This window comes from Neopelma chrysocephalum, unplaced genomic scaffold (assembly GCF_003984885.1).
Source record: "Neopelma chrysocephalum unplaced genomic scaffold, ASM398488v2 Primary Assembly neopelma1_108, whole genome shotgun sequence".
Lineage (NCBI taxonomy): Eukaryota > Metazoa > Chordata > Aves > Passeriformes > Pipridae > Neopelma > Neopelma chrysocephalum.
Window position 1 is genome coordinate 240,443 of NW_020897773.1, and position 26,690 is coordinate 267,132.

The 26,690-nt window shown below is 41.5% G+C and overlaps 1 protein-coding gene across 3 annotated transcripts; it reads left to right on the forward strand.

Annotated features, from left to right (window-relative positions):
- Positions 1–931: 931 nt before the first annotated feature.
- EPHX1 (epoxide hydrolase 1) lies at positions 932–26,690 on the forward strand. Of its 3 annotated transcripts, none has more exons than XM_027696569.1 (9): positions 932–1,052; positions 14,059–14,243; positions 16,082–16,262; positions 18,509–18,736; positions 19,778–19,907; positions 20,580–20,794; positions 22,926–23,034; positions 23,990–24,115; positions 25,612–26,690. In XM_027696569.1, the coding sequence occupies exons 2-9, from the start codon at positions 14,064–14,066 to the stop codon at positions 25,835–25,837; spliced, it is 1,395 nt and encodes a 464-aa protein (XP_027552370.1). In that variant the 5' UTR covers positions 932–1,052; positions 14,059–14,063; the 3' UTR covers positions 25,838–26,690. The 3 variants fall into 3 exon arrangements, with proteins under 3 accessions (XP_027552370.1, XP_027552369.1, XP_027552368.1); XM_027696568.1 differs by lacking the exon at positions 932–1,052 and adding an exon at positions 13,532–13,555; XM_027696567.1 differs by lacking the exon at positions 932–1,052 and adding an exon at positions 13,565–13,588.

Consider the following 26,690-nt stretch of genomic DNA (forward strand, 5'->3'; position numbering starts at 1 on the left):
AACAAAAAAGGACAAGCCTTACTTGCAGAACAGTTTAGGCACATACTGCTTTAAAGCAGATTACTTTTTAAATTTAGCTACTATTGCTGCTCATAGCAAAAGATCATGAGAACTACACCCAATACTCTGGGCAAAGGACTACTTGAGCAGACTGGGATGACTGGGTACAAGAGGTTGAAAAAGATGTGAAAGGAATCATCATCCATGATCACAAGTCCATCTGTTGAGCCTTCCACAATACAAGCAAGAGAACCGAGATGGCATGGAGGTGATGAAAAGAGGAAGATTGGAACTTAGGAGTGAAACGATAGTTGAAAACTGAGATTGAATGGAAAAACCTTGAAGAGTCAATCAAGAATTTAACATCTCTCTGACCAAGTTTGGAAGACAGGCCTTGAACAGTACAGGTTCATAAAAAATAAACCCCTGTCAGATGCATTCTCAGCGTGTTTTCTGTTGGGCACGTAGTCATGCTGCACAGCACAGGAGCTGGGGAGGTGCAGCACTCTAAAACGTGATTCTCTCAAGTCAGCCCTACTACAACAGTCTAAAATGTGATTCTCTCAGTCAGCCCCACTCCAGCGCACCGAGCACAGTTGAGATTGGCTGGGAGGCCATTTAGGAAGCTCACAGGTGGTACCGCTTGATGGCTGCCCGGCCGTGCCCCAACTCTGGCATGGCAACGGTAGGTCAGTGTTCGCTGGGCTGGACTCTCTAACCCGCCGTGAGCCCTGTGCTCTGGAGCTCAGGCTGAGCTCCCAGCTGCCTGAGCGCTCCAGAGATCCACCAGCGCGGTGGACAAAGGGGACAAAGCCTTCGCATCCCTGGGCTCGTCCGGGCACAGCTGCGGCGGCGGCGGTGGCCGGGAAGAGTCCGGGAAGAGTCCCGGTCAGTGCCCGGGTCGTCCCGGAGCTCCCGCCCCCGCGGCAGGACTACATCTCCCGGCGGGCCCGGCCAGGGCCGTGCCCCTCTCCCGGCGTGCCGGGGGCGGCCCCGGCGGCAGCGAAGGGAGGCGAGGGGAGGAGTGGGAAGTGCGGTCCCGACCGCGGCAGGTGAGAGCGGGCGGGTCCCGGTGTCCCCCCGGGGCGGGTCCCGTTATATCCCTGGGCTGGGAGCGGGGGGGTCCCCGCGCTGCTGCGGGGGTTGTGAAGTTCCCAAACGGGAGGTGAACGGTGCCCCGGCAGGCGGAAGAGCCTAAAACTTCCCATCCAGTAAGCGGAATTACTTTTCCAAGCGGTTCCGCGTGCTGGAGCCTGCGGGCACCGAACTGCGGGAGAGCGGGCGCTGCGCCTGCGTGCCGAAAATGCCAGTGCTTTGGAAAGCGGAGCTGGAGGCATCCACGCATTAACAGTGCGAATTACTAAAGTCTGGATAACGCCGAGTGGGGATACTTAGGTTGATTTGGGGAACAGGAAAGCCCTAATCTGCGTTTTTGTGGGGAGCGTAGATGTGACATTCCCGACGGCTTGCTGGAGCCAGGGGTGCTTGTCCAGGTAAAGGTTCCTCATAAGCTGGCCTTAATGCTGACACTACTTACGGCAACAACGATTTTATTTAACTTTCCTCGGGAATGCGGCCTGGTTTCCCAGTTTAGTTAGAGTAAGTTGCTTAAACTATTGGCATATAAGTGGTTTTGGTTTGGTTTTGTTGCTCATCTCAAAATGGGGATATGAAATTGAACTTTTATTTATATATTTTGTTTAGGGGTAATTTGCTAAACCTGAAAATTGTTTGATTGAGTACTGTATACATAGTTCCCTTTGCTGAGCAAGCCTTTTAGGGATGAGAAGAAAACCTTTTAAGTTTAGTGACCATATTTTGTTGCATAACTGAGCAATCTGCAAAGACTAAGCAAATGATGTACTCCCCTTAAGTTTGGTTCAGTTTGTCAGATTTCAGTTGGGATTTTGTCTGCCCATCAGTTACAACATACAATAATCAAGTACATTGCTTAATTTTCCGGCTCTGTTAAATTAGGGCATTCTCTCTTCTCTCTTCTCTTCATATCATAGCTTCATCAAAAATAAGACAACTTGCCCAGTTATTGTAGGTGAACCTACAAGATTTAGAGGCCAGTGTCTCAAGTTTACTTACAGAGTGACAAATGCAGGGTTAATATTTTGATTGGCATTACTCTTTGGACAAGCCATGCCTCTCCCCTGAAGCGGATATTACTCCTGTCTGAAGTAAGCTAAAACTGAGACTTGAGTGCACAAATTGCTAATGGTTACTGAAAATCGATGGAAGATAGGCCCCAAAAGCAATTAAGCAGCTTTGAAAATCAATCCACAGTTGAAGTTGTCCAAGGACAAGGATTAGATCTTTGTCAGAGCTGAAGTCCTTGTGGGGAAGGTTCTGGCGCAGTGTCAAGTTCATGACTCTTTGTTCTACATCTTTTCCAGTCTGAATTCATATAATGTGTGTGATTTGCTTAAACTCTACTTCTTTGTTATTTCTTCCAGAGTTTGTTATTTTTTTCATATGTGTAATCATGGTGTTGAAGTAAATAATTTGAAATAGAGCACAGTTGGTAATAACCAGTGTAGCCAAAATCCACATGAAATTTGTCTGTATGAATTGTCCAAAATAGATTTTTGATTACTGGGTGTTTTAAAAGGCCTTTTTCCCCTCCCCTATTGGTCTACTGTACTTTATATATTTGATCATTCTGCAGGGCTATATAGTGCTTTCAACCTGTTTGTTTATTTGGGTTTCAGCAAAACCTTCAGATTTACCTAGTATTTTTAGGCATAAAATGGCAATGTTTTAATCTGGTAAGCACTGTGAAAGAAGCTCAGGCTCCTTAGTAGAATATACATGGCCAATTTGTTCTGAGTAATTACAACAGGTAAATAAAAGGTTTGGGGTAATAATTCTGGAATGGTAATACTCCCAGAAATTCTTGTTGCTTCAGTAATAGTTTGTCAAGTAATTTGTCAGTGAAGAAGTAATAAAGCAGGGATGGGGGTGGTAGGTGAAGTACAGCTTATAGCTCTAGGCAAAATGAATTGATTATCTCACATATTCCTATGCACATTTCATGTATTTTAGTTGGAGTAGTCAAATTTTGTGGCCATATGAGCAGAGGTAAAGCCTTACCTTTGTGGCAGAGTGTGCACTACCTCACTGGGCTTGCAAGAGTATTTTCTTCATGCAATGCGCAATCTCAGAACCAGGGCAGTCTTCTTTAAAGTACAAGATCCGAATGTGGCAAATACTTCTCTAATTACTGTGTGAGTCCCTAAAGAAAAGTCACTTGGAAAGTAGAGCATCTTGCTTCTCTCTGAAGAGCTTTGGTCTGCTTGTAATTAATGTTGAAAATACTTTTTTCCCTTCTGAATAGTACTACTGGAAAAGTCCTGGATTCTTCGTCTGAACACATTATTTTTAATTAAAAGCATCATTGTGTGTGTAAATGGGTATTTACATAAATAGTAAAGCAGAAAAAATCTACCTCTAAAATGACATTTGCTTTAATATTTTGGTCATGCTAGACATAGCAGGATGGCTGACAGTGATTTGAATATACCCTGGGGTTTATGGTTGTTTTTCTAAAGCAGCATTATCAGCTTTTATATATATATTTAAACCTATTGTTATTGATTAAATGCTTTCTGACTGGCAGGGCTGGGAATATTTCTGTGGGAATTGTGGTAGCCATGCTTTTTTAAGGTGCTTTTTTCAATAGTGTATTTGCCAGAATGTGGTCATGTTTATGAAGGGATCCTGCTGGGTTAAAGAACAGGAGCTGTTTTCTAGGTCTCTCCTCTGAAAAGTGAGCTGTTCTTGAACGTTCCTCCAACTTTTTTTTGGAACATCTCTGTTACAGATTATTAGGTGTAACCCACAACACAAGTAAATGCTCAGCAAATTTTTTTTTGTTCTTTCTTTATCTCAAGCAATTCTTCTCATATTTATTGTACCCAGCAGTAAAATTTTTTAATCTTGTGAATTCTGTAGTGAAGACACGTAATTATTTCTCTCCTAGTTTTTTCTGTGTCTGTAGCCTGTGTATGTTTTGCTCTCTGATAGAGGACAACTCTTTCTCAGGTTAAATGGTGATGCGTTATGAATCAAAACCAAAGCTCTGTTGAAGGACCTAGTACTCTTGATTGCTTCATCAAGAGTGTTAATTGCTCTAATGTGGTGGGTACAGGTAGTGCACTATTCTAGATGAAGCCAGTAAATCCAAAGAGAACTTAAATATTTAGTTGTTATTAAGAGAGAGATAAAGTAGCAAGAATTTTTCTTGTTACATGTTTACTCTGGCACATCCTTTTGGTGTTGCAGTTATTTGACAGAAAATGACGACTACCATCTGTTCCCCTCCTCTGTCATCATTCAGAGTTCCTTTTCTCATTGAGAATGAAGTCTTCATAGAGAGATAACAAATTTTGATCTCTTCCTGTTTCCATAGACACAATTAATAATTTTTTTTCTTTTTACACTTATACCTCTGGGCAAAATGAATTGATTATCTCATATATTCTTATGTACGTTTCTTGTATTATAGTTGGAATATTCAAATTTTGTGGCCAGGGAGTCTGACATTCTAGAAAAAGAGGAAATCAGAAATAATAGAGGAAGGAAGGAGTCTCGTCATAGAGGTAAGAATGATTATGGCATCATGAAGGAAGGAGAGACTGGCATTCAAGAGGAAGAAGAGAGTCTATCATCACAGAGGAAATAGGGATTGTGGCATCACAGAGGTAAGAGGGAATCTGGCATCGTAAAGAAAGGAGTGAGTCTGGCATGATTGAGGAAGGAAGCAAGAAAGGAAGAAATCCATAATAATAGAGGAAAGAGGGAGTCTAGCATCATAGAAAAAGGAGGAAATCTGGAAAAATGGAGGAAGGAGGGAGTCTCATCACAGAGGTAGGATGGAGTCTGGCATCATGAAGGAAGGAGAGAGTCTGGTATGATTGAGGAAAGGAAGGAAGGAGTTTATCATAATACAGGTAAGAGGGAGTCTGACCTCAAAGAGGACAGAGGGAGCATGGCATGGTAGAGGTAAGAGGGAGTCTGGAATCATAGTGGAAAAAAGGAGACTTAGAAAGGTAAGAGGGATTGTGGCATCATGAAGGAAGGAGAGAATCTGGCATGCAAGAGGAAGAAGAGAGTCTGGCATCATTAAGGAAGGAAAGAGGCTATCATCATAGAGATAATAGGTTGTCTGGCATCATAGAGGAAGGAGGGAATCTGGAATTGTAGAGGAAGGAGGGAGGCTGGAATCACAGGTAAGAGAAATTGTGGCATCATGAAGGAAGGAAGTGAGTCTGGCATCAGAAAGGAAGAAGATAGTCTGGCATCATCTAAGGAAGGGAGAAGTTGGTCATAGTACAGGTAAGAAGGAGTCTGGCATCATAGAGGCAGGAGGGAGTCTTGTGTCAAAGAGGAAGGAGGGAGTGGCATCAAACAGGAAGGGAGAAGTGTGTGATCATAGAGTCTCATCATAGGGATAAGAGGCACTGTGGCGTCATGAAGGAAGAAGAGAGTCTGGCATCACTGAGGAAGGAGGGAAGGAAGGAGTTTATCATAATACACGTAAGAGGGAATCTGGCATCAGAGAGGATGTAGGGAGCCAGGCATCACACAGACAAGGGGTTTCTGGAATCATGAAGGAAAGAGAGATTCTGGCATCATAGAGGAAGGAGGGAATCTCATCATAGAGGAAAGAGGGAGTGAGGCATCACAGGGGATGTGGCATCACTGTCCCTGGAGGTTTTTAAGATGAGACTGGATGTGTTACTTAGTGCCATGGTCTAGTAACCATGGTGGTGTTGGATCAAGGGTTGGACTTGACGATCTCGGAGGTCTTTTCCAACCTGTTTGATTCTATGATTCTACGAAAGAGTCTGGCATCATAGAAAAATGAGGAAATCTGGAAAAACAGAGCAAGGAAGGAGTCTCATTTAAGAGAGATTGTGGCATCCTGAAGGAAGGAGAGAGTCTGGTACCCAAAAGTAAGGAGTGAGAGTCTGGCATCACTGGGGAAGGAGGAAAGGAAGGAAGGAAGGAGTCTGACATGACAGAGAATGGAGGGAGTATGGCATCATACAGATAAGAGGTATTCTGGAATTGTGAAGGAAATGGGATCCTGGCATTATGAAGTAAGGTAAGAGTGTGTCATCATAGATGTACAAGGGAGTCTGGTATCATAGGGGAAAGAGAGTCTGGCATTGTAGAAAAAGAAGGAAATGGGGGGGAAATAGAGGAAGGAAGGAGTCTCATCATAGAAGTAAGAGAGATTGTGGCATCAAGAAGGAAGGAGAGGATCTGGTATCCAAGAGGAATAGAAGAGCCTGGCATCATTAAGGAAGGAAGGAGTCTATCGTTATAGAGGTAATGGGATGTCTGGCATCATAGAGGATCAGGGGAGTCTGGTATCATAGAAGTAGTAGGAAGTCTGAAATCGTAGAGTAATGAGAGGGAGTCTGGCATCGTAGAGGGAGGAGGGAGTCTGGTATCTTAGAGGATGGAGGTCATTTTGCATCGCACAGGAATGATGGAGTTTGGCTTCAATGAGGGTGGAGGTAATTTGGCATCACAGAGGTAACGGTGTCTGGCATCATGAGGGAATCTGGCATCACTGTGGAAGGAGTCATGGAAGGAATCTCATCATAAAGGTAAGTGGGAGAATGGTGTGATAGAGGTAAGAGAAAGTCTGGCATCATAGAGGAAGGAGGGAGTCTGGTATCGTAGAAGAAGGGTAGAGTTTGACATCATAAACATCACAGGGAGTCTCGCATCATGGGGGAAGGAGCACGTTTTCATTCATGCTGCTCTTACTACCTGGAGTCATGATCCTCATTTAAATTCTCAGTGTGCACCTCATCTGTTTTGCCTGTTGCCAGAAAATTCCTCTGACAGTCTTTATATTAATCGTTTCCATCTCCACACCTTCTTTTAGCTGAAAGATTGTCATGTACTTTCTTGTTATGTACTTCAAACTACTTGCACTCTTCCCCCCCCGCAAAGCACCACATATATGTCAATTCTGCATGTTTTAATAATTAAAGGTTTTAGTAACACAGTTTTCTAACAGTTCTAATTCAAAAAGCTTGTAGATCTGCCAGTTAAAGAAAATCTTTCCCTCTCTAATTTCATGGAAGAATCTTAAGATACTTAATAATGACCAGTCTTTGCGAACGAAGATTTTGGGAAAGGTCTTTTACCTTTCCAGCCTGCGCAATGGATTTTTTTAGGTGAGACACAGCCTGCGCTGAACTGAGCCCACCCTTTAATCCTAAGGTTCATCTGCCGGGGCCAAGCAAGCTTGGACAATGGCAGTGAGGTCCTCAGGACGTAGGTTTGTTTAGAGTGACCTTCTCATAGATGGATGGCCTCACAGGGCTGACAAGCTCCATCTGCCCGGGGGGACCGGGGAATCGAACCTGGGTCGCAGCAGTGAGAGTCCTGCATGCTAACCACTAGGCCACCAGGGGTCCCTAAGATACTTAGACTAATGGAAAATACTACAGGAAACAGGAGGACACATGCTGTGCTGTACCACAGCAGTGGGGGATGAAACTGAATCTTATCTAGAGATCAGACTGGGCAAAACATTAGCAATAATACCATGGCAGGGAAGGAAGGTAACCTTTTACTCTTCAATGCTGTACGATTTGGTGAAGCTAAAAATAGAGCCCTTATTTACCTTAAGACCTGAAGAACAATTACTTCGATCTCATTTCTTTATCTGTAATATCTTAACTCTTTTAGTTCATCTGTGATTTTTTTTTTCCACCCTCACTGTAAAATGCAGATACTGGCATAGGATGAGGAGGTTAACCTCAGTATTGCTAGAAACTCTGGTGGAAAGCAAAACAGAACAATGTGTTATTCATCATTTCTTTTAAGACATTAGGTATGAAACGTTGAAGTAAAGCTTAAGATGTGTTTTGGACTCTGTTTTGTCGGACTGTGTCATTTAGTTGGCTGGATACTGGCTAAGAACTGTTTTAAAAACTTCTTACTGGCATGATATCCTTCCCTTTTTTAACTGTAACATGTAATTTGAGAGAGCACTCTGTTCTTGGACACTTGGCTTTCAGCTGTGTCCACCCTCCAGTTGTATGCCAGGCTTCTGTGGCTTCTTTGCGTGGATGCTAAAAACCTGTTCTTGTTGGAATTTGAGGGTCATGGAATGACCAGAGTAAATGCTGGATATGATAAATAGGATAAAATCTTTTCATGATCTAACCTTAATGCATTATTATAGTACTTTAAACAGTTGTTTCACCCTGAATACATGTTCAGGGTGTTCACATGAATTATCATGACTGAACAGTGGTGATTTAAGAATCCTTTTGTTGCCTTTCTGTCTTAAACAGAAATTATTGCAGTTGGAGAGTAGATCTCCTTTCCTCTGAATCATGCACAGTCATTAGGTCACAATAACAGGCATCACACAGATCCCAAGTTGGATTCTGCCAGTTTGCTTTTCTGTAACCCAAAGGATTTTTTTATACTCTTGGAAGGAAGTGGGTTTGTTGAAGCATAATAGGAGCAAAATAAGGAAAATTGAGATAAACAAGACATGTTTTTAAGCAGCACAGAAGAATGTGTTGGGCATGGCTTTGAAAGAGCAAGTAATGTTGCTAAAATAAGTGTTCTTGTAAACTGAGTTTTTACCTCTTAAAAATGTGGCATGCAGTATTTTAAATCATGATTGTGATATGAGCTTTGACTGGCCAGTGGTTACATAAATATGCTGACTCTGGGTGAGGCAAAGTGGATAACAGTGAACTTAGTCCCATACTACTTTTCTTTCATGCTTAGCTGGGTCTTGGTGCCTGTCAGCTTTCAGTGGAGTACTGGAGAGTTAACAGTTGTCACAGGATCATAGGAATATGTTGTCTAAGGTGCTCAGCTACTCCTCTGGAATGACGTGCCTCAGGGACTAACTGCCCTAAGTAAAACTTCTGGGTGATGCATATGGGAACCTCCAGACCCTAAACTGGCTCTGTTGATTGTTTCTGTTGTCCAAGGGACAAAACAGTGAAGAGCTGGCAGAGAGCAGTGCCTCAGTGCCACAGGTGTGGGGTGTTCCTCAACAGTGATGGAAGTGTACCCCTGATCCTGTCCTGGGAGCAGCATACCCCCTGCTCCTGGGAGAGGCCTGAGAGACTGTGGTTTCCCCTGCTTTGGGGAGGTGACCTCATTCCTTGCTTGTAGCCTTCTAATTAGGTTGCTGCTGTACTGGCTAATTTCTGATTGTGAATGGTCTAGAAAAAGACTGTAAAATAGAGTGATATCATCTCTTCCTGCTGTTTTGGAGATAGCATTGTGTGCCACCTCCCTATGGCAATAAAAAATGTAAATGCTAAATTTCTTATCGAGACAAGGCAGCAACTCTGCTGGATTTGTACTTCCTGTCTTTGATTCACTTCCCTGCGTAGGATGCTTTATTTCATCTGATGCCTACCTCTCCTCCTTTCCTACAGTGTTAATGTATCATTTTATGCTCACCTGGGAGATGTTATCAGTTGTATGCAAAGCAATTTCTGTGTTACTAAGCTATTTTGAAGCTTGTCAGAATGCTCCATAAACTACAGAAATAGTAAGCTTTTCTTATACAGGTGTCTTGACTTGATGATTTTCTGTCTGTTCCTGGTGCTACATAATGACAAAAACGTGATGCCTGGAGATGGTAGCAGGTAGATGAGGGTGAAGCTTTGGGGCCTGTGCCATGTGTTACTCCCTTTCAAGCTGTCAGTGCTAAGGGGCCCTGTTACAGGTGCCATGGACTTTCAAAGTCCTTCAGTGGGTTGTTTTTCCTTCAGGTCTCTTGGGAAGAGTAACCTGCAACTGCTGCTCTTCAGGCAAACCAATGTGTAAACAAAGATGCTGCAGCAAAGTGTTGCCTTTTCGGTAAAACCTAATGGGGGGCTTTATGTAACAGAACAAAAATAAACAGAAACATCACTTCTAAATTGAGCTGTTATTTCTCCTGCAGAGTCATTATTAATCAATAAACCTTGTGTCTGACAGCATCAGAGCATGCCAAGTGCTCCGAGCTACCTTGCAGTCTGCTAGTAAACCAACCCTGGAGAGAAAATGTTATTAACCTAAGGCCATGATTACCTCTGGCATGTGTCTGAAAGCAGCATGGTCTCTCATGTCTTTTGCTTCACCCACACCCCACTCACAGGGTTTGATAGCACCACTTGGAGTTGTGGGTATTGTGCATCATTCAGGCCGTGGTAGCTGGGTTGCAAAATGGGTTTCCAGTGTTAGATTGAAAGTCTGCACAGTTGCTTACTTCTCCAGTAACATGTTTCAGATGTATTCTAATGCTGCAAGGCAAAGATGGATGGTTACTGGTAGGACGAGATGGGGATTTTACCTTTCAGTTATTTCAGAGATGACATCTCTAAAGATAAATAGCACTGTTCTCTGAGGCATCTGCTACTGGGTACTGATGAAGACAAGGTGTGAGACAGGACATAGCTTTGATGTAAATAATAATTGCTCTGTTCTGTGGAACTCTTAGGTCTGCTGCTAATGCATGAACAGAGGACAGTGCAAATCAAAATGCAAAAAAGCGCTGAAAACCAAGAGTGTTTGCAAGAGGGAGCAGTATCTTTACTATAGGAAAGTTTAGGGGTTTTCTTGCAAATGCATTTCTTGAGATGCACTTGGCCTTCTTCAAGAGGAGCTAGTTTTTAGGCTATTTACTGAACCATCGCATTTCAACATTTTTCTTTTAAAACGTGTTTTTAAAGCAGCAAACCAAAAACATTCTTCCTTGAACTCTTTAGGATAAAAGTACTGTCTAAGGTATTTAAGGGCTGTCTATAAACAATATCCACCCTGGGGTACAGCAAAGTCTCAGAGCCTAAGTACTTGACCATGGAATAAATGGAAATATTTTGTTCTAAGATTTTGCCTTTGGTTGCATAAAAAGAGGAAAAAGCCAAACCAAAACATGAACTCCCTTTGAAGTACTCAGCTATAAAGGCAACATGCCAGTGTGGTTGCATGAAGAGACTTCAGACAATAAAAACACCAGCACTTTGTTGTTGACATCTCTGAAAACTGTGAATATAGAAAAGTGTCATTATACCTGTTTATCCTTCCACATTTGTGGTTGCTGCTGCGTTGCTGCATCTTGGAACAAGTGTAAGGAGCTAATAACTTCCATTTCACAACAGATCTCAGTAATGATTAGCGGAGGAAATTCTGGTGCGGATGCGTCACGACTGAGGCTGCTTTATGCCGTTCAAATAACACACAAGGGTTTTAGAGAACTAGCTTGAATAACAGACTTGGGAAATCACCGAGTGCATTTGCTCTAAGTGGTCTCCTCTCGGCGCAGGCTGGAGCAGTTGGTAGGAACATGCTGCGTTCCAGCAACTCATCACCAGCAAAACAATCCCTTTGAGTGTGCTGTGAACTGGTGCAAGTCAAAATACTGCTGACGCACTTTGCCCTTTTCTTCCTGCGCACTCAGAAAAAAATGTAGCGTAGTTGGAGCTCTAGGCCCCTGTGTTTGTTGTGATCAGGAATTTTACAGGCGCTTTCAAGGGAAGTGAGGTTGAATATAGAGGGTCTCTCTGTTAGCAGAAAATAATCCAACCAATATCAGAGGCAGCTTCTTCAAGTCAAAATGACATCTCATGCAAATCAACTTGTCACCGGTCCCAATTCTTTGCAATAGGAGACAGAATTGTTGTGAGACCTGAAGATGATTTTGGCACTTATTGCTGGTTTGTAAACAAGCTCATCCTCAAGTCTGTTTGGAATTAATTGCAAAAATGGGTGTCTGTTCGCACAGTGAATTCTTTCCACGCAAGGTCCAGGGTGAATGCAAAATAAACATATTTGCATGCAATTCCTCCCATATCTTCTGCTGCAAAAATTCTGGTTTCTTAAGTCTCCTTGAGAGCAGATGGGGGAAGCAGAAATGTTTTTGTAGCTCTGGGGACTCCAGTGACTTAGGACATGCAAGTTTCTTGCTAGAGAATGGGCTGAGATTCTGTTCTTGGGCAGTTCTGTACTGGGTGATGTGCCTCTGTCACTGTGTTGGCGTAGGCCAGGAGAAAGAATCCTCTGTTTTTCTAGGTACCCCAACCATTCTCCCTGAACGACAGGGCTGGCGCTGACAGCAGCTTTTTTGTTTGTTGTGGGGCTTTGTAAACATATTGAAGTTGGCCAAGAGTTTGAATTTTTCTGTGTGGTGTTTACATAGTTATGCTGATGAACCTTTTTAGCCTAGACATGGCCTGAGTTCTGTTGTGATTTCAGGGAAGTTGCTGTTTTTCTCTGTGAAGACTTAGTAGAAGAAATGTCATTAAATACTGTAGTAGGTGTCATTTCTGTGTGAAGTGCTTTGACGTTTCTAGAAGTCCCTCCAGTTGTCCTTTGCAGTAAAATTTAATTGTGCTCAGGATGTTCCTAGACTACACTGGTTTATGTGTTGAGGCAAGCTGAAATTGGATAAACTTTTTAATTCTGGGGTAAGTTACAACCTGAGTATGGTAGAGGTGGGAAAAGAGTGTTGTCTTGTGCTCCAGAGAACACGGTGAAGAAAAACAAGCAACAGAAATTATGGAAGCACCAGTGAAACAAGTAAACATTAAGTTTTCTCAGTGCCCATCATTTCCAATAGCTCCAGCCTCTGAGGATTCAGGCACTTTTCAAGGGTGAAGCACTTGCATATATAAACAATAGATTTTTCTGTAGCTTGCTGTCCTATCTGCATAGCTCCTGACTTCTGTACAGATGTTTTAGTGGGTGCTTATTTTTACCTTTTATTAATTTATTGTCAGCCATAAGAAAATTAAAGCCAAGAAGTTGACTAAAATGTGTCCTGTCACATAAAGGTACTTACCACACAGGTCAGCTTCATTCCTGGTATGATCCTGTGAACTCCCATTAACTTGTGTTAAAATTTCTGTTTTGATCCAGGAGTAAATTTGGTGTATTCTTGATGACTCTGAGCCATTTCAGAGCATCAAATTACTCTGCAGCAGTAAAACCAACAAAACCTTCTGGCTCTAGAGAGAATGAAGACATTCTGGGTCATAAAAAATCCTTGCCCTACAGAAGTTTTGGAATACTTCATGTCTTAGCAATTCCCCAGCAAATGAATGTTTGAAACACAACATTCTTTAAAATTATGCATTAAAATGATGACAGTACTGTTCCCCAAACCACTTTATAAACGTTTCTTATACTTAAAGGCATGCTTGAAAACATTAATTATTAAAGACTGAATATTTTTTTCTACTTGCAGCATAAACCAGTTCAAATACATTTAAAGGGATTATTTTCTTTTTGCTAAGGTGTTCTTTTGACTGAAGCACAACAGCCCTGCAGCTGGCTTATGCAGATGTGCTGTGAAATCAGGTTCTTCTTCACTTTGACAGAATTTTATCACTTGGGGAAGTGATCGTATTCTAGAGCCAGGAGAGCATGCATGTGGTTTTCCTCTTTAAAACAGTTCAGAGGGAGAAAGAAAGGGAAGGTCCTATTACCCTTTGCACTGGTGTTCAAGGGTTATGCAAATATATCCCTGCCCCACTCTCCCAGGCTGACTTGGAGGTGCAAGGTGGCTGCCTTCACGCTCTTCACTTTTTATTCTATATATATATCTCATTTTTCTTTCCCTACAGATTTATAGCAGTAGATATATAAGCCTTACTGAAGAGATGCTCTGCATTTGAATTTTTGGGAAGTATAGAGCTTCAGAAGAAGAGAAAACATTAAACCTCCTTTACCGTTGAAGCTTAACTGCAGTTGTGGACCACTGAGGAAGCCAATGTGGCATGTTTTATCAGTGAACTATTTAATTATGAAGCCATCTCTTGACTTACTTTGAGTTCTGTTTTTGTTATATGTCTTTTATTTAAAACAATTCTTCGCCACTTGAGTTGCGTAGGGTAAAACATTCTATTTCTGAAATTTTTCAGAAGTGTTGATACACTGTGAGTGACAGAACTTCATGTAGATGGAATCTTGTCTAAAAAGGGAATAACCTTCTATAGTCTTTACAAAGTATGTGTGTGTTTATTAACTGATTAGGTTTACCCCAGTTCTGTTCTTCTCTTGCAGGCATTATGCTGCTTGAAATATTCCTCGTTCTGGGGACAGTTATTATCTACTTCTTATTTTCCAAGAAGAAGGAAGAGACATTGCCCTTCAAAGATGGATGGTGGGGCAAGGGACAAAAGCCTGACACTGAAGAAGATACAACTGTTCGGCCATTTAAGGTGGAAACTACAGAAGAAGAGCTGAGCGTAAGCAAATCTCTGGGCTGGGGAGAGAGAAATAAGACATGGCCAAATAAATGCAGAACTTGCTTGGAAGTAATTTTTAAATTGAACCAATAGTTACACTTGTGAGAATGAGCAATGATGTCCAGGTCTTGTACTAGAAGTCCCTTCCCCCTTCAGAAAATCGGTATGGATAGGCAGATTTTATACACTGCTGTACTATTCTATTCTCAGCTGGCTGTTGCAAGATTGCTGATAAATAAACCTACTCTGCAGAGCCTAATAAACATAAAAATCATATTACAGATTACTCAACTCTGTTTTTCTGTTTGTGCACTTTGCTCAGTTTGTGTAGATGAGAATAAGAACAATGTCTTTTTTTTTTCTTTCTTTCTTTCCAAAGCAATTACAGATACCTCATTTTCTTGACTGCTTTATGTTTGCAGCTGTGTTGGATGCTGATTCTTCTGTAATTAATAGTCTACTTTGGTCAACACTAAATTACTGTGGTAATTACAGTAAACATACGTTGCAGAATTTGTTGGATAGAAAGATTTTGATTGTGTGTGTTTAAGCCAGGGATTGAACAATTTCATAGATCTGTGTGGAGTCATGGTTTAAACAATACTCATGGGATTGCTCATATTATTCATTTATAATAGCTTCCTAATTTCTCAGAAAGTCCTGGTTTTTTTAACACTTTGCTTGCCCTTCATAGTAATATCAATGGACATTGATCTCCATTATGTTTTCCCCTTACACTGCAGACATTAAGCTAGATAATTTCTAACTCACAAATATTTTTGAAACATGCCATTCTGTATTGTGACAGCTCTTGCATCATAATCCATCCGTAGAAAACTCTGGTTTTAAATATAAACTAGGAGTTACAGTTATGCTAGTGCACATTACTAAAACATTTTAGAAGGTGTTGAGCATAGACAAAAAGCACGTATGTAAAGACACGTTAAAAACTCCATTTAGAAATCCGTGCTTTCTGTACATGGATTTCAAAACAGTGAGTTCACATTCTGACATCCTGCCTAGGCTGAGACTGCCTGTTCAGTGAGGCGTGAGCCAGTGCTTACATTTAACTCATCTTGGTCAGAGTGGGAGCTATCTCTGTTGCTCTATTGGAAAATACTGTTCAGGTTTAAACCCCAAGGAGGTTTGAGCAGGATTAGATTTCCAGACCTGCCTTCCACCCTCAGCTGCTCTGTTCACAGTAGGAAGGGGCTCTGGGCTGTCCTTCCCTGCAGAGTGATTTTGGACTGATTTTTGCAGTATCGTCAGCATCCTGTGTAACCTTGAAGTGTAGTGGGAAGGTCACTTTCATAGTTATTCCAGACTGGGAAACTTGAATTTCAGTCTAGTTTCACCAGCTTTGTGTCCATGCAAAATCCCTCAGAGTGTTTTCCAATGAAAACATCCCGCCCCTTGGTTTGGGAAGGAAAACAAAAGGTTTGGGCCAGATCCTTGCCTTGATTTTGAGGTTGGGCTCACAGGTAACCTAGGGAACAAAGTACCCTGGAAAGGCAACAAGACTTAAACTGGGAAGCCACAGTAGTGTCAGCAGAGCATATTGCCCTCTGTGGTTATCAGCCTGGCAAACAGGTTATCCAGCCCTGCAGAACAAAGACAGAGAGTGTTAAGAACAGCTGTAAATGGAAGAGGAAGGAGGCCATCTGGAGGAGGAAAAGAATTGGAACAGCTGATGGAGCATCAGCAAAAGGCAGAGGTGTCTAATTAGAGATGTTATTTTCATTGTTCTCATTTCTCTTGGGAATAACTAGAAACCGTGCATGGGAGAGCCCAAGACAGCAGATACAAGTGTTTTAATGTCTCTTTCTTTTTCCCTGTAGGACTTATTTAGGAGACTTGACCAGGCTCGGTTCACTGAGCCACTGGAGAACAGTTGCTTCCATTATGGGATTAACTCAGTGTATCTCAGGAAGGTTGTCTCCTACTGGAAAAACCAGTTCAATTGGAAGAAACAAGTTGAAGTCCTCAACAAGTACCCACATTTCAAAACAAAGATTCAAGGTGTGTAGCTTTTCCCCTTAAAAAGTAAGCAGTAATACTTAATCTTATCTGCAAGGGATCTTGGTGGTGAGAATGCTCTGGTTGTGTTGGATGGGCCTTCCCTCCCTGGCTGCCCTAGCATGGATCATGGGCATCACTGCTGAAGCAGCAAGAAATTCCTTCATTGTAACTGAAGCCTTTAGGACAAGGAATGACAAATGGAATTCCCTATGCATGAGTGGGTTGTCAGCTGGTGTTAACAGGAGCCAAGCACGGGCATTTGGAAACAGAACTGGATCTTAAGACGTACACATGTTCCCTGACTTGCATGCAGTCATGCAAAAATACCCACAGATGTCTCCTCATGCTCCGTGTAGTTCCCCAGCTGCCGCTGTCACAGTGATGCCTTCAGCCTGGCAGCCTCCTCACCTGGGTGTGCTGGCCACTCAGGTTTGTCCCTGCTTGGCAGGACAGATGTGCTCTGCTGCACCATTTAAAGGATTCGTGGACTAGGAATGCAGAATGCCTTTCCCTTGGGGTTGACGTGCTGCCAGGTGTGAGAGAATGGTTTGTCTTTTTATTCAGAGCACACACACGTGTTGGAAGAGGTCGTTCAGGTAAGGTCTGCTGGTGCTGGAGCTTGGTCAAACTGGACATTTTAAGATGTTTGATGTAGGGTTGTGCTTGGGTCATTTGGGAGTGCAGCCGTAGATCTAGAGCACAGCAGGCAGTTGTCTCACATGATGGCAAAATTCAAGCTTAAGAGTATGTTGTATGCTTTTGCACCCATAATTTTTTATATATAATAAATGTATATATAATATATATATTATATATATAATATACATATTGTATTATTATAAATAATAATATCATATATTATTTATGCAGTTTACCATAATATTTAAAATGGATTTGGGACAATAAATGGTTGTTACGTAGTGGTTAGATCATAAAGCTTTTATTTAAATGTATACAACATGGTTACTGCTGAAAAAGATACAACCAAAAAAGTCTTCCCTTAAAAAAGGAAAAAAAAAATCTGAGGCAATAAAGGGAGAAGCAGCTAAGGACATTGCACTATGTATAGCAATGGGAAGAGCAATTTCAGCATTAGGAAAGATTGCAGAGGGGAGACATGAAAAGACAAGGTCAAACATGCTGTATATCAGATTCCTACCTTCTGTCATCACTTGAAAGTTTTTCAGAGAATACAGAGATTCACAGAATTGTCAAGGATGGGGAAATCTCAGTCAGTGAAAGAAGGTGGGATCACTTGTGAACTGAAGTTGATGTGAGTAAAATGTGCCTAAATACATCAAGCAAATTACTGTTTCTTGGAAAGCCAAGCCCTGAATGGGGCTTTAGGAAGAGCAGTTCACCTGAAGCACGTAGTGCAATGCTGTGTGAAGCCTACTACTTACATAGAGAAAGGATCACAGAGGAAACTGGACTGCAATTTTTACCTTTTTACTTAACCAGGAGGAAACTGCTACTAGAACACAGTCTCCTGTTACGGTTTACACACTTAGAGATACTGAAAGCTTTGGATGAAAGGTAGAAAAGAACTACAAAAAATAACTCTTTTAGCAGGGCATTTTGTCGAATCCTTGATTTGGCATGATTGGTTTATCAGCAGTTGTGTGGCTTGATTACAGGAGGCCTCCACAGACAGAGAATACTTACTGAAGGCTTTTTAAATTCCTTTTGCCGTAACATTTAGGATCAGTGGCTGGAGACAGAAGTTCAAGTGGAAAGTAAGGCATGCACAGAACGAGGAAAGTGATTAACACCCCCAAACAAACAGCTGCTAGTTGAGATGAATTCCCTATCTCTTGGTGCCTTCAAGTTGCAATTTATGCCTTCAGGAAGAAAAATCTGTGGTTGACTGGAGCCTATCCCATGCCATATAGGGACATTTGAGTAAAATGTAAGGGCACTTGGACAAAATGATGTAATTGTCTCTTCTGCCTTTGAGCTGTGTGAGTCACTGTGTTACCGTTAGTAGATTGCTTCACTGCTATGTCTTAATTTGCCAATTTATTTTAAAACAGAAATACATCAACCTCATTTGGCTGCTGTGATGCTTAATTACCCATTGTAAAGTACTTTAAGGTCCTTGGATAAATGTATCCAGAGAAGTGCAGCACGTTTGCATCCTCACCAAAAAAAGGACTTCAGAAAAGCTTTATTCTTAAACTGTTTTGTGAATAGTTTCAGTGCTGTGGTAAATTTGAGCATGCTAATTAATTATTTTATTTTTACAGGCATTGATATCCATTTTGTTCATGTAAAGCCTCCTCGTTTGCCTGAAGGCCAGTCTGCAAAGCCCTTATTAATGGTTCATGGTTGGCCTGGCTCATTTTATGAGTTTTACAAAATTATCCCTCTCCTGACGGATCCTGCAAGCCACGGCCTCAGTGACGAACACGTTTTTGAAGTCATTTGCCCATCTATCCCTGGTTATGGTTTCTCAGAAGCACCCCACAAAAAAGGTATGATGCATGAGAAGAAACTGAGCTACCACAAACCCAGTCTCACAGTGAGATAGCCCCTGCTAGCAGCACAGTAACTCCTCTTACACACTTCTTGTTTTCCCACTGTAGAAACAGAGATCCTGTGTGTCATGTGGGAAGAGGGAGATAAGAGGGTGACTTTAGGTGACATCACTGAGTTGTTTCTGGAGCAACGTATAGATAATTTTAAAAGAACTATAAAAAGCTATGAAGTGACAACTCAGGAATTGTAATTGAGTCCATGAATTGTCTGTGAGTGAGCCGGCAGAGTAAATTTAATTTATTACTGTTCCTTTTGGGTGTTTTGAATTCATATTCAACAGCATTATACAGGTAGGTGAGAAGCATCAGTTGAAACAAATCAGTTCATATTATCTACAAGGCAGATTGCAGCCTGCTTGTTCAGCTTGTGCTTTCGATTATACAAACACAAGCTGCATCAAATTGAAGCAAGGTAGTATTTGAAGTTATACCGAGTTTTGTATTTAATTAGGTGTGCAGGTGAATGATATGGGGAAGGTTGGTTTTGCTTTTCTCTACTTCGCGGTTTACAATTTATGTCGTCAGTGTCTAGTGAAGTGGAGAACTGTGTTACTAGTGGAAACTTAGAGTTTCCAACTGTCATTAAGAGGAGAGTGTGCTCACAGTAGACAAAATAGAAACACACTCCCTGGGCAATGCTCTGTGCTCTGTGCCTCTGATGGGGCTCAGCTGGAGCACGACCACAGTTTAGTTTAAAGGGAGTCTGGCAACCCCTTGGTGGGGCGAGCGCATGGGCAAGTGGTGGGATTAGAAGAACACTAGTCTGCAACAAAGGCTGGACTTGGTCCTTTCTGCTTGCTCTCTAGACCTTGCCTAGATGGTGTGCAAAGGCTTCCATATAGTCTGTCGGACAGGCGAGGAGAAATGGACTTGTAGCTTTTTAGGAACTTGAATGTTGCCTTTATGTGGAGAATAAATGCTGCAGGGTGAGCAGTGTAGGCGGAATTAATACAACAGTGTTCTTTTCTTTTAATGCAGACTTTAATTCTGTAAGTGCTGCTTCTGTTTTTTATGAATTGATGCTCAGACTGGGATTCAACGAGTTCTATGCCCAAGGTGGTGACTGGGGCTGGCTCATCTGCACCAACCTGGCCCAGATAGCTCCCAAGTGAGTACCCCTTTGGTGGAGCACTGCAAAGCTGTTTTATTCTGTGAGTAGTTATTTCTTGTGCACTTGAAAGTTCCTGTCCAAGTCCTCGCATGAGCACTGCGTAATTTCTTTCATTGCTGCTCAGTGTTCAGCAGTGATCCAAAATTACATACCTTAATTTATATTATACACCTGTTCTTTCAAACTGTTGTGCAGTAGTTTTGTAATGGCTCCGCTGATGTCTGGAGTGGGATAAGTGCTTGTAAGGAAAAAAAAAAAAGAGGATTTGTGGCTTAATGCCCAGGAGTGCGTGCTGATTACTGACTGTTGTCCCTTTGACTTGTCATTTTTGTGTGAAAAGCCACACTGGAAAGTACAGCTGAGGTCATGGTGTAATTAGCAGGTTGGAATTTAAGGGCATGCATTTTTGTTAATAACATTTTAAATGTTAGTGGTCAGAGCACCAAGCCTGCCAGAGTTCAAGAAACATTTGGACAACACTGCCAGGCACATGGTGTGATTTTTTTTTTCTGGTGTCGTCCTGTGCAAGGCCAGGAGTTGGACTTCAGTGATCTTTGTGGGTCCCTTCCAACTTGGGATATTCTATGATTCTCTGATTCTAAATGTAACAACTTTGAATCCCATTTTATTTTTGTTAATTTGTGGGGCTTTTTCTGTTTTTCTTTTTAGCCATATGAAAGGTCTCCATTTAAATCTAGCCTCGGTTACGAAGATGGGATTCTCTCACCTGCTCTCCGTTCTGCTGGGCCGCTACTTTCCAGGGCTCTTTGGTTTCCAGGAGGAAGATATTAGGCGGATGTTTCCCTTCTTGGAAAAAGGGCTCTACAGGATCTTGTCAGAGTCTGGCTATGCTCACATACAGGCTACAAAGCCAGATACTGTTGGTAAAACAAACAAGCAAAATCCCCAACCTTTTGAGCTCAGAATACTTAAGTCTGTTCATTTTAGCCGTACTTCTGTAGAAACAAAATGTCCTGTTTAAAATATGCAGAAAATATTTTTTTTCTTTGAAGTGGGAAGGTTGGAGGTTTTAAAAGGTGGGCTCCTTTTCTCTATCCAAGTCAGAAAGGGTTACATATGGGTATATAGCATTACACTCACTTCTGCATGCAGAAGCATTGTATCTGCACATCAAAACTGAGCATGCTCTAAGTGCCACTGACCTCATTTCTAGTTTTCATAAATAAAATAGATTGTTTAATACTTTTCCACTTCTGCTGCCACTGGGGACTGTAATTCCATTTCAAACGCAGCTAGGCTGAGAGCAAAAGAGAGTTTCTTCTCAGAGAATGGATCACATTCAAATGATGTAAACTATGAGAAGCTTTTAGCTGTCTCAACACACAGTGTAACTTATTTATTATAGGGATAAGTAATACCTGAGAAATGAAATCACATTTCATTTTCACTCATTGTTCTGAATCACTTGCAGATTTTCAAGGAAAAAAAGTGTGGCTATGAATGTTCTTTCTAGATGAGCTAGTCACTCAGATTGCTTAACCACTTTAAGTATCTGGGTATTAAGTGTTTCTATTTTAAAAACATCTTTTGTGACTGAATTGGACAACTGAGTCAAGAATACTGACTACATTTTAGTTTAGTGCAGGACCAATTCACTCATGGATTTTATTAAAAACATAGCTAAGGAAAATATTTCTTAATGGTCTTCCATAAGCTTACCTACAGAGGCAGGTATGTTCTTAAAATGTGTAGGCAAAATGATAATTTTATGCATTTAAAATAATTTTGCTCCCACTGAGTTTTGATTTCTAAAACTTGCTAGTCTTTTGTGCTTTAGGAAAGAGGGGGAAGCTGACAGCCATGCTCCCTCTGCTGTGCTTTTTTGGCTGATTCTTGTCCCTACCAGTAGTGTGTGGTCTGTCAGAGCAGACTGTGCAGACTGGGAACCAGCAGCCACTTCATGCTTTGGGAGCTGGAGCATTCCTGCAATTCTGAGGACAAAGGACAGAGGAGTTCTCTGCAGTGGCATGTTCCTCTAAGGAAGAAAACACTCTGAAAAAGGAGATGTAAGGTTGCTGGAAAAAGCTCTTTGGGAAACCTGGATGGAGAGTGGGTTCATTTTCAACTGAGGGAAATAGGCAGCACCTGTATTCCAAGAGGTGTTAGGATCAATGTCAGTTTTTCCTATATGTAAACAGATGTGCTCTTCTTTACTCACAGGCTATTGCGTTTTAGTTCAGCAGATCTGGAACAAGTGCTAAATAGAACTTTTTCAAACACTTGCTATTTCACTTATCAGTATTGGTTGTTTGATGACTGAAATTTCCTTGTCATGTTTAAATAGCAATTACTGACGACATTGTGCCAGCTGCAGCGTTAGGCATCTTTCAGGAAGATTCGGTTGCACATGTGGAACTTCAAATATATTGCTGTTCCTTGGGAACAGCTTTTTCTTAGGTTTTACTGAGCAGCTGGGACAGTTTATGGTCCCTGTATTTCACAGCACTAGAATGTGTGAGCAGAGTTCCAGGCGCAGGTGTGTTTTTTCTGTCCAAGCAAAACAAACTATAAAAACTATATTAAGGCTTGTTCTACATGAAGGCAGTTGGTTATTGCTAATTCAGAAGATGAACTTTTAGTCAAGTCTTGCTCTTCTTTAATGACTTTCTAATAATCCTTAAAATGTTTTTGCTGTTAGGTAATGCTGCAAATCCTCCTGGTCATGTGTAGGCATGTGGGGTTTGGCCCTGTAATACTGTTTAATACATGACAACTTCCAGATTAATGGAAGCAAACCCTACTTGGCACATAGAGCTTAATCTTATTAGCTTACAAGAAAAAATAAAAAGCCAGCAGAAATCCAGTACTGTTACATCAGTTCAGGATTAAGTGGTTCCAACTCATTGCATTGTTTTATTTATTTATTTAAGAACACAGCTGCTGGAAGACTTTGTAAAGTTACATCTGCTGTATTGTAACAGGCTGCTTCTATAATAGTCTGAGTTCAGTAGCTGGATATCACAATTTCAGTTAATTTTTCCTCCTCCTTTTCAGGCTGTGGTTTGAATGACTCTCCTGTAGGACTGGCTGCATATATCCTGGAGAAGTTTTCTTCCTGGACTGATCTGGAATTCCAGAATTTAGAGGATGGAGGACTAGAGAGGTAAGCCTTTTCTCTTATGCCATTTTGGATGAGGTGACTCAGCCCCGAGTCATAGCTAAAGAGGTTTGTCTGATCGCCTCGCAGGGAGCCTGTGATGACCACAGATGGTGCAGGGCTGTACTACAGCATGCAGAGAAGCAAATAGGCCATGGAGGCTGATGTATTCCTTCCCACTTTGATCTCCTAGAAAAGAAATACACCCTGCAACTTTGAGATATTCAAAACTGACTTAGGGGGAAGAATCTCATTAGGATAAAAAATCCAAAAGTTTAACTTTACATTAAGATGCTGGGAAACAGAACTCTTGATTTATTTTAATACTAATAATTAACTCTCTATGAATTTACTTTGGATTGATTGGTTTTGCTTCATCTACCTACCATTTGCTAATACAGGACTATTCTTAGTGTGCAGCAGAAATCCAAGATGAAATCCCATTTGAGAACTACCTGGCAGGAATGAAGTGGCATGTTATGAAAAGGCCCATTTGAATGGAATGTTTGCACTTCATACAGCTAATAATTATATATGAAACATGCACTGTTTACAGCACATGTTGGTGTGTGATGACTGTTGAAGGCTCATGGTAGCATTTCACATTATCATTAATAAATGGCACAAGCTGTTCTATGTGCTGTTCTGCTCCCACCCTCCCAGTCTATGGACAGGATAGACAGCTATGCTGGAGCATAAGGTGCTCGTTGGAGTCTGCCTTCCGTGTAGGAGTTAAAATGTCACTTCCCAGTTTGTGTCTGAAAGCCTTTAACATCCTTAATTGGTCACTGACAGACAGAGGGGGAGTAGTACACTTCACCTCTCCACTCTTAACCAAGTTAATTGTGTTTTTTTCCTGTAACGTTTTTTTCTTGCAACCAAACCAAAGTCAAGCCCCTACTAAAGTAATGCAAATTGATATTCAGTTCTAACTAAGCAACCTCTGGGCTTACTTATTCAGGAAGTTTAACCTGGACGATCTGCTCACCAATATCATGATCTACTGGGTGTCAGGCTGTATAGTCTCCTCAATGCGTTTCTACAAAGAAAACTTGCAGAAGGGGATAGGCACACAGAAACATGAAAAGTAAGTGGTTTTTTTTCCTCTTTAAATATTTTGCCCCAATCTTAATTTTATGGTTGCAGACAGACTGTTGCCTTATAGATGCTGCAGGTTTCTGAATGCTGAGGAAAAACACTGCTGTATCACAGTGTTCCTCTGCAGGACAGGCCTGGTAGTTGATGAACTGTGTTGTGCTTGGAAAATGCAGTAATTAGGTAGGAATCCTGAACCACCAGTAAGAACACCTGACTGGAAGTGCTGCTTGAGGACCTCCCATTCATGGTGTATCCCTGTACTTCCAGATTTTATTTCAGCTACTAAATTAGCCTGTGACTGAGTCATGCAGTCAGTTTTGTTTAGTTTGTTTGGTTTGTAGTTTTAGTACTTTTCTGGACATACTTTGCCTGTTTTTGCAAAAGTCTTAAGTCCTGCCTTTGGAAGCAACTTCAGCATGCTGACAAATGGGGTAAGTCAGAAGTCAGTAAGACTGATGTGCCTGCTCCACAGACACTAAAGACAGCAGCTTGGTTGCATATACTTGTGTCAGCTTGAGTATTAGTGAAGGCTTAAACCTGCCCTGAGGTATTTGCACCAACAGCTTACTGCTATGGTATTCATTTAGCTGTGAAATGATGCTCTCAGGAAGCTGACTCAGTTCTTGGAGCTGTAGTGGCTACACTGTGAGCAGTATCTTGCTCTGGTTCTGCCTACATGAGATGATGTATATGAGCTTCTATGTGCCTAGAGGACAGAGTCTCAAAGTCTTGTGTAAAATTAGGCACTCTGATCTCAGGCTTCTAGGGGTTATGTGCCCAACACTTTTTGTATCTTCATTTTAAAGTCTGTCACTTCTGACAATGCAGCTTATGTGTATGAGATATTTAAACCTAGAAAACGTGGCTGCTCTTATAACAAGCAGACATCATTTCCCTTTCTAAGAGACTCTTCCCCTCAAATCCATTTGCTTTCTTACACTTCCTAATGCACAGAATGTTTTGTAGAGTGCATTTGTGCCACTTAAAAGCAAGAGCTACTTTACAGGGTCAAGTCTCACATTCAGAAGCATTTCTTCTGAACTAGTCTAGATTTACTCTCTATTTTCTTCTCCTCCCTTCCACTTTGCAGCACTTTGAAGTAATTCTTCCCCTGCCTACCCTCCAAGTTGTCCTGCCAGGCTCAACATGTTTGAGTTGTAATCTTCACTGTAAATCTCTTGAGCATGAGTGCAGCATGAAGAAATTTGCTGCCCACCACCTCCTAGAGCTCTCTTCTCCATTTCCATGCTTTTAACTCTCATGCCCTTGAAAAATTGCCTTTATATATTTTTTTTGGCATATATTTACATTTTTTTTTTCTTCAGGAATTACTGTCTTGTCTTCAATTTTAGGATCTGGAAGGCAAATTTTAATTGTCTAACAACAGTGTACCCAGCTGTTTAAGAACAACATTTTCTTGGGACTTTTCGCTTCTTGCAGATTTAAGTGTTTAAAAGATTAAAACTATTTTCTCTCCTCTCTCAGGCTCACAGTGCAAGTACCTACTGGCATTGCCTCCTTCCCTAATGAAATCATGCACACACCCCAGGCTTGGGCCCAGAAGAAATATACCAATATAGTTTCCTTCCATTTCATGCCTCGAGGTGGCCATTTCGCAGCTTTGGAGGAACCTGAACTTCTTGCTAAGGATATTCTGCAATTTGTTGGGAAAGTAGAGAAAGAGCAACTTTGGAAAAAGAAAAGGGAATAACTTCCCATACAAACAGCAAGGGTAATTACTTTTAGCTTAGCACATGTACAGGGCTTACTAAGTCTACTGTAATCCATGTAATTAGATCTTATTACTGACCAGATATGAGAGAGGACAGCAAGAAAAATGCAGTGTATCTCCATGAGATACTGCCATAGGGACCTACTGATTTTGGTTGTTTTTGTTTTTGCTTTTTTTTTTTTGTTGTTTCTTTAGCTAGACTAAGAAAGTAGCAGGAAGATTACTTGGCTGTCTTCTAAAATGTGTTCTGTAGTATTCCTGACTCTTGCTTTGAGATTAAAATATAGACCTTACAACATAACTAACAACAGTTTAATTGTTTATGAAAGGCTTTTTTTTTTTTTTTATTTCATGGCAGCAGTAAAACTTGAGTTGCTGTAAGCATGAAGTTCCTCACATAAAGAATGGGGAGCAGCCCAGCAAGACCTAACTTGCATGAGTGCATCAGGTAATCAGCATCAATGATCTACAGTACCTTTAAACGAGCCCCTTGCCTACTGCTGGCTGCCTTTCTCTTCCAGCCTGGGCTGTTAAGCAGCTTCCTGGCTGTGAAGAAGCTCAGCTCCTCTGTGCCAGGCTCCTTGGGTAGCACCATGCAAAGAGCAGCTGGAACACACAGGTGCCTGTAGGTCGGACCAAAAGGAGGGGCTGGGTAGGAGTAATTATAGCCCAAGCTACCTCTGCACTGAGTTTGTACTCGTAACTTAAATCATAGCCCAGGGTAAGCTCGGCACACCGTGGTTTTGCACTGCTTTTGCAAGGCATTGTAAATACTCTTACTGAAGAATAAAAATTTGGTTAATTCAAAATTAAAAGAAATTTGCATTAAAAA

Coding starts and splice junctions, on each gene's coding strand:
- EPHX1 (XM_027696569.1), top strand. CDS start 14,064: ATGCTGCTTGAAATATTCCTCGTTCTGGGGACAGTTATTATCTACTTC. Junction 16,263..18,508: donor TTTCAAAACAAAGATTCAAG/GTGTGTAGCTTT, acceptor TTATTTTTACAG/GCATTGATATCCATTTTGTT. Junction 18,737..19,777: donor AGAAGCACCCCACAAAAAAG/GTATGATGCATG, acceptor CTTTTAATGCAG/ACTTTAATTCTGTAAGTGCT.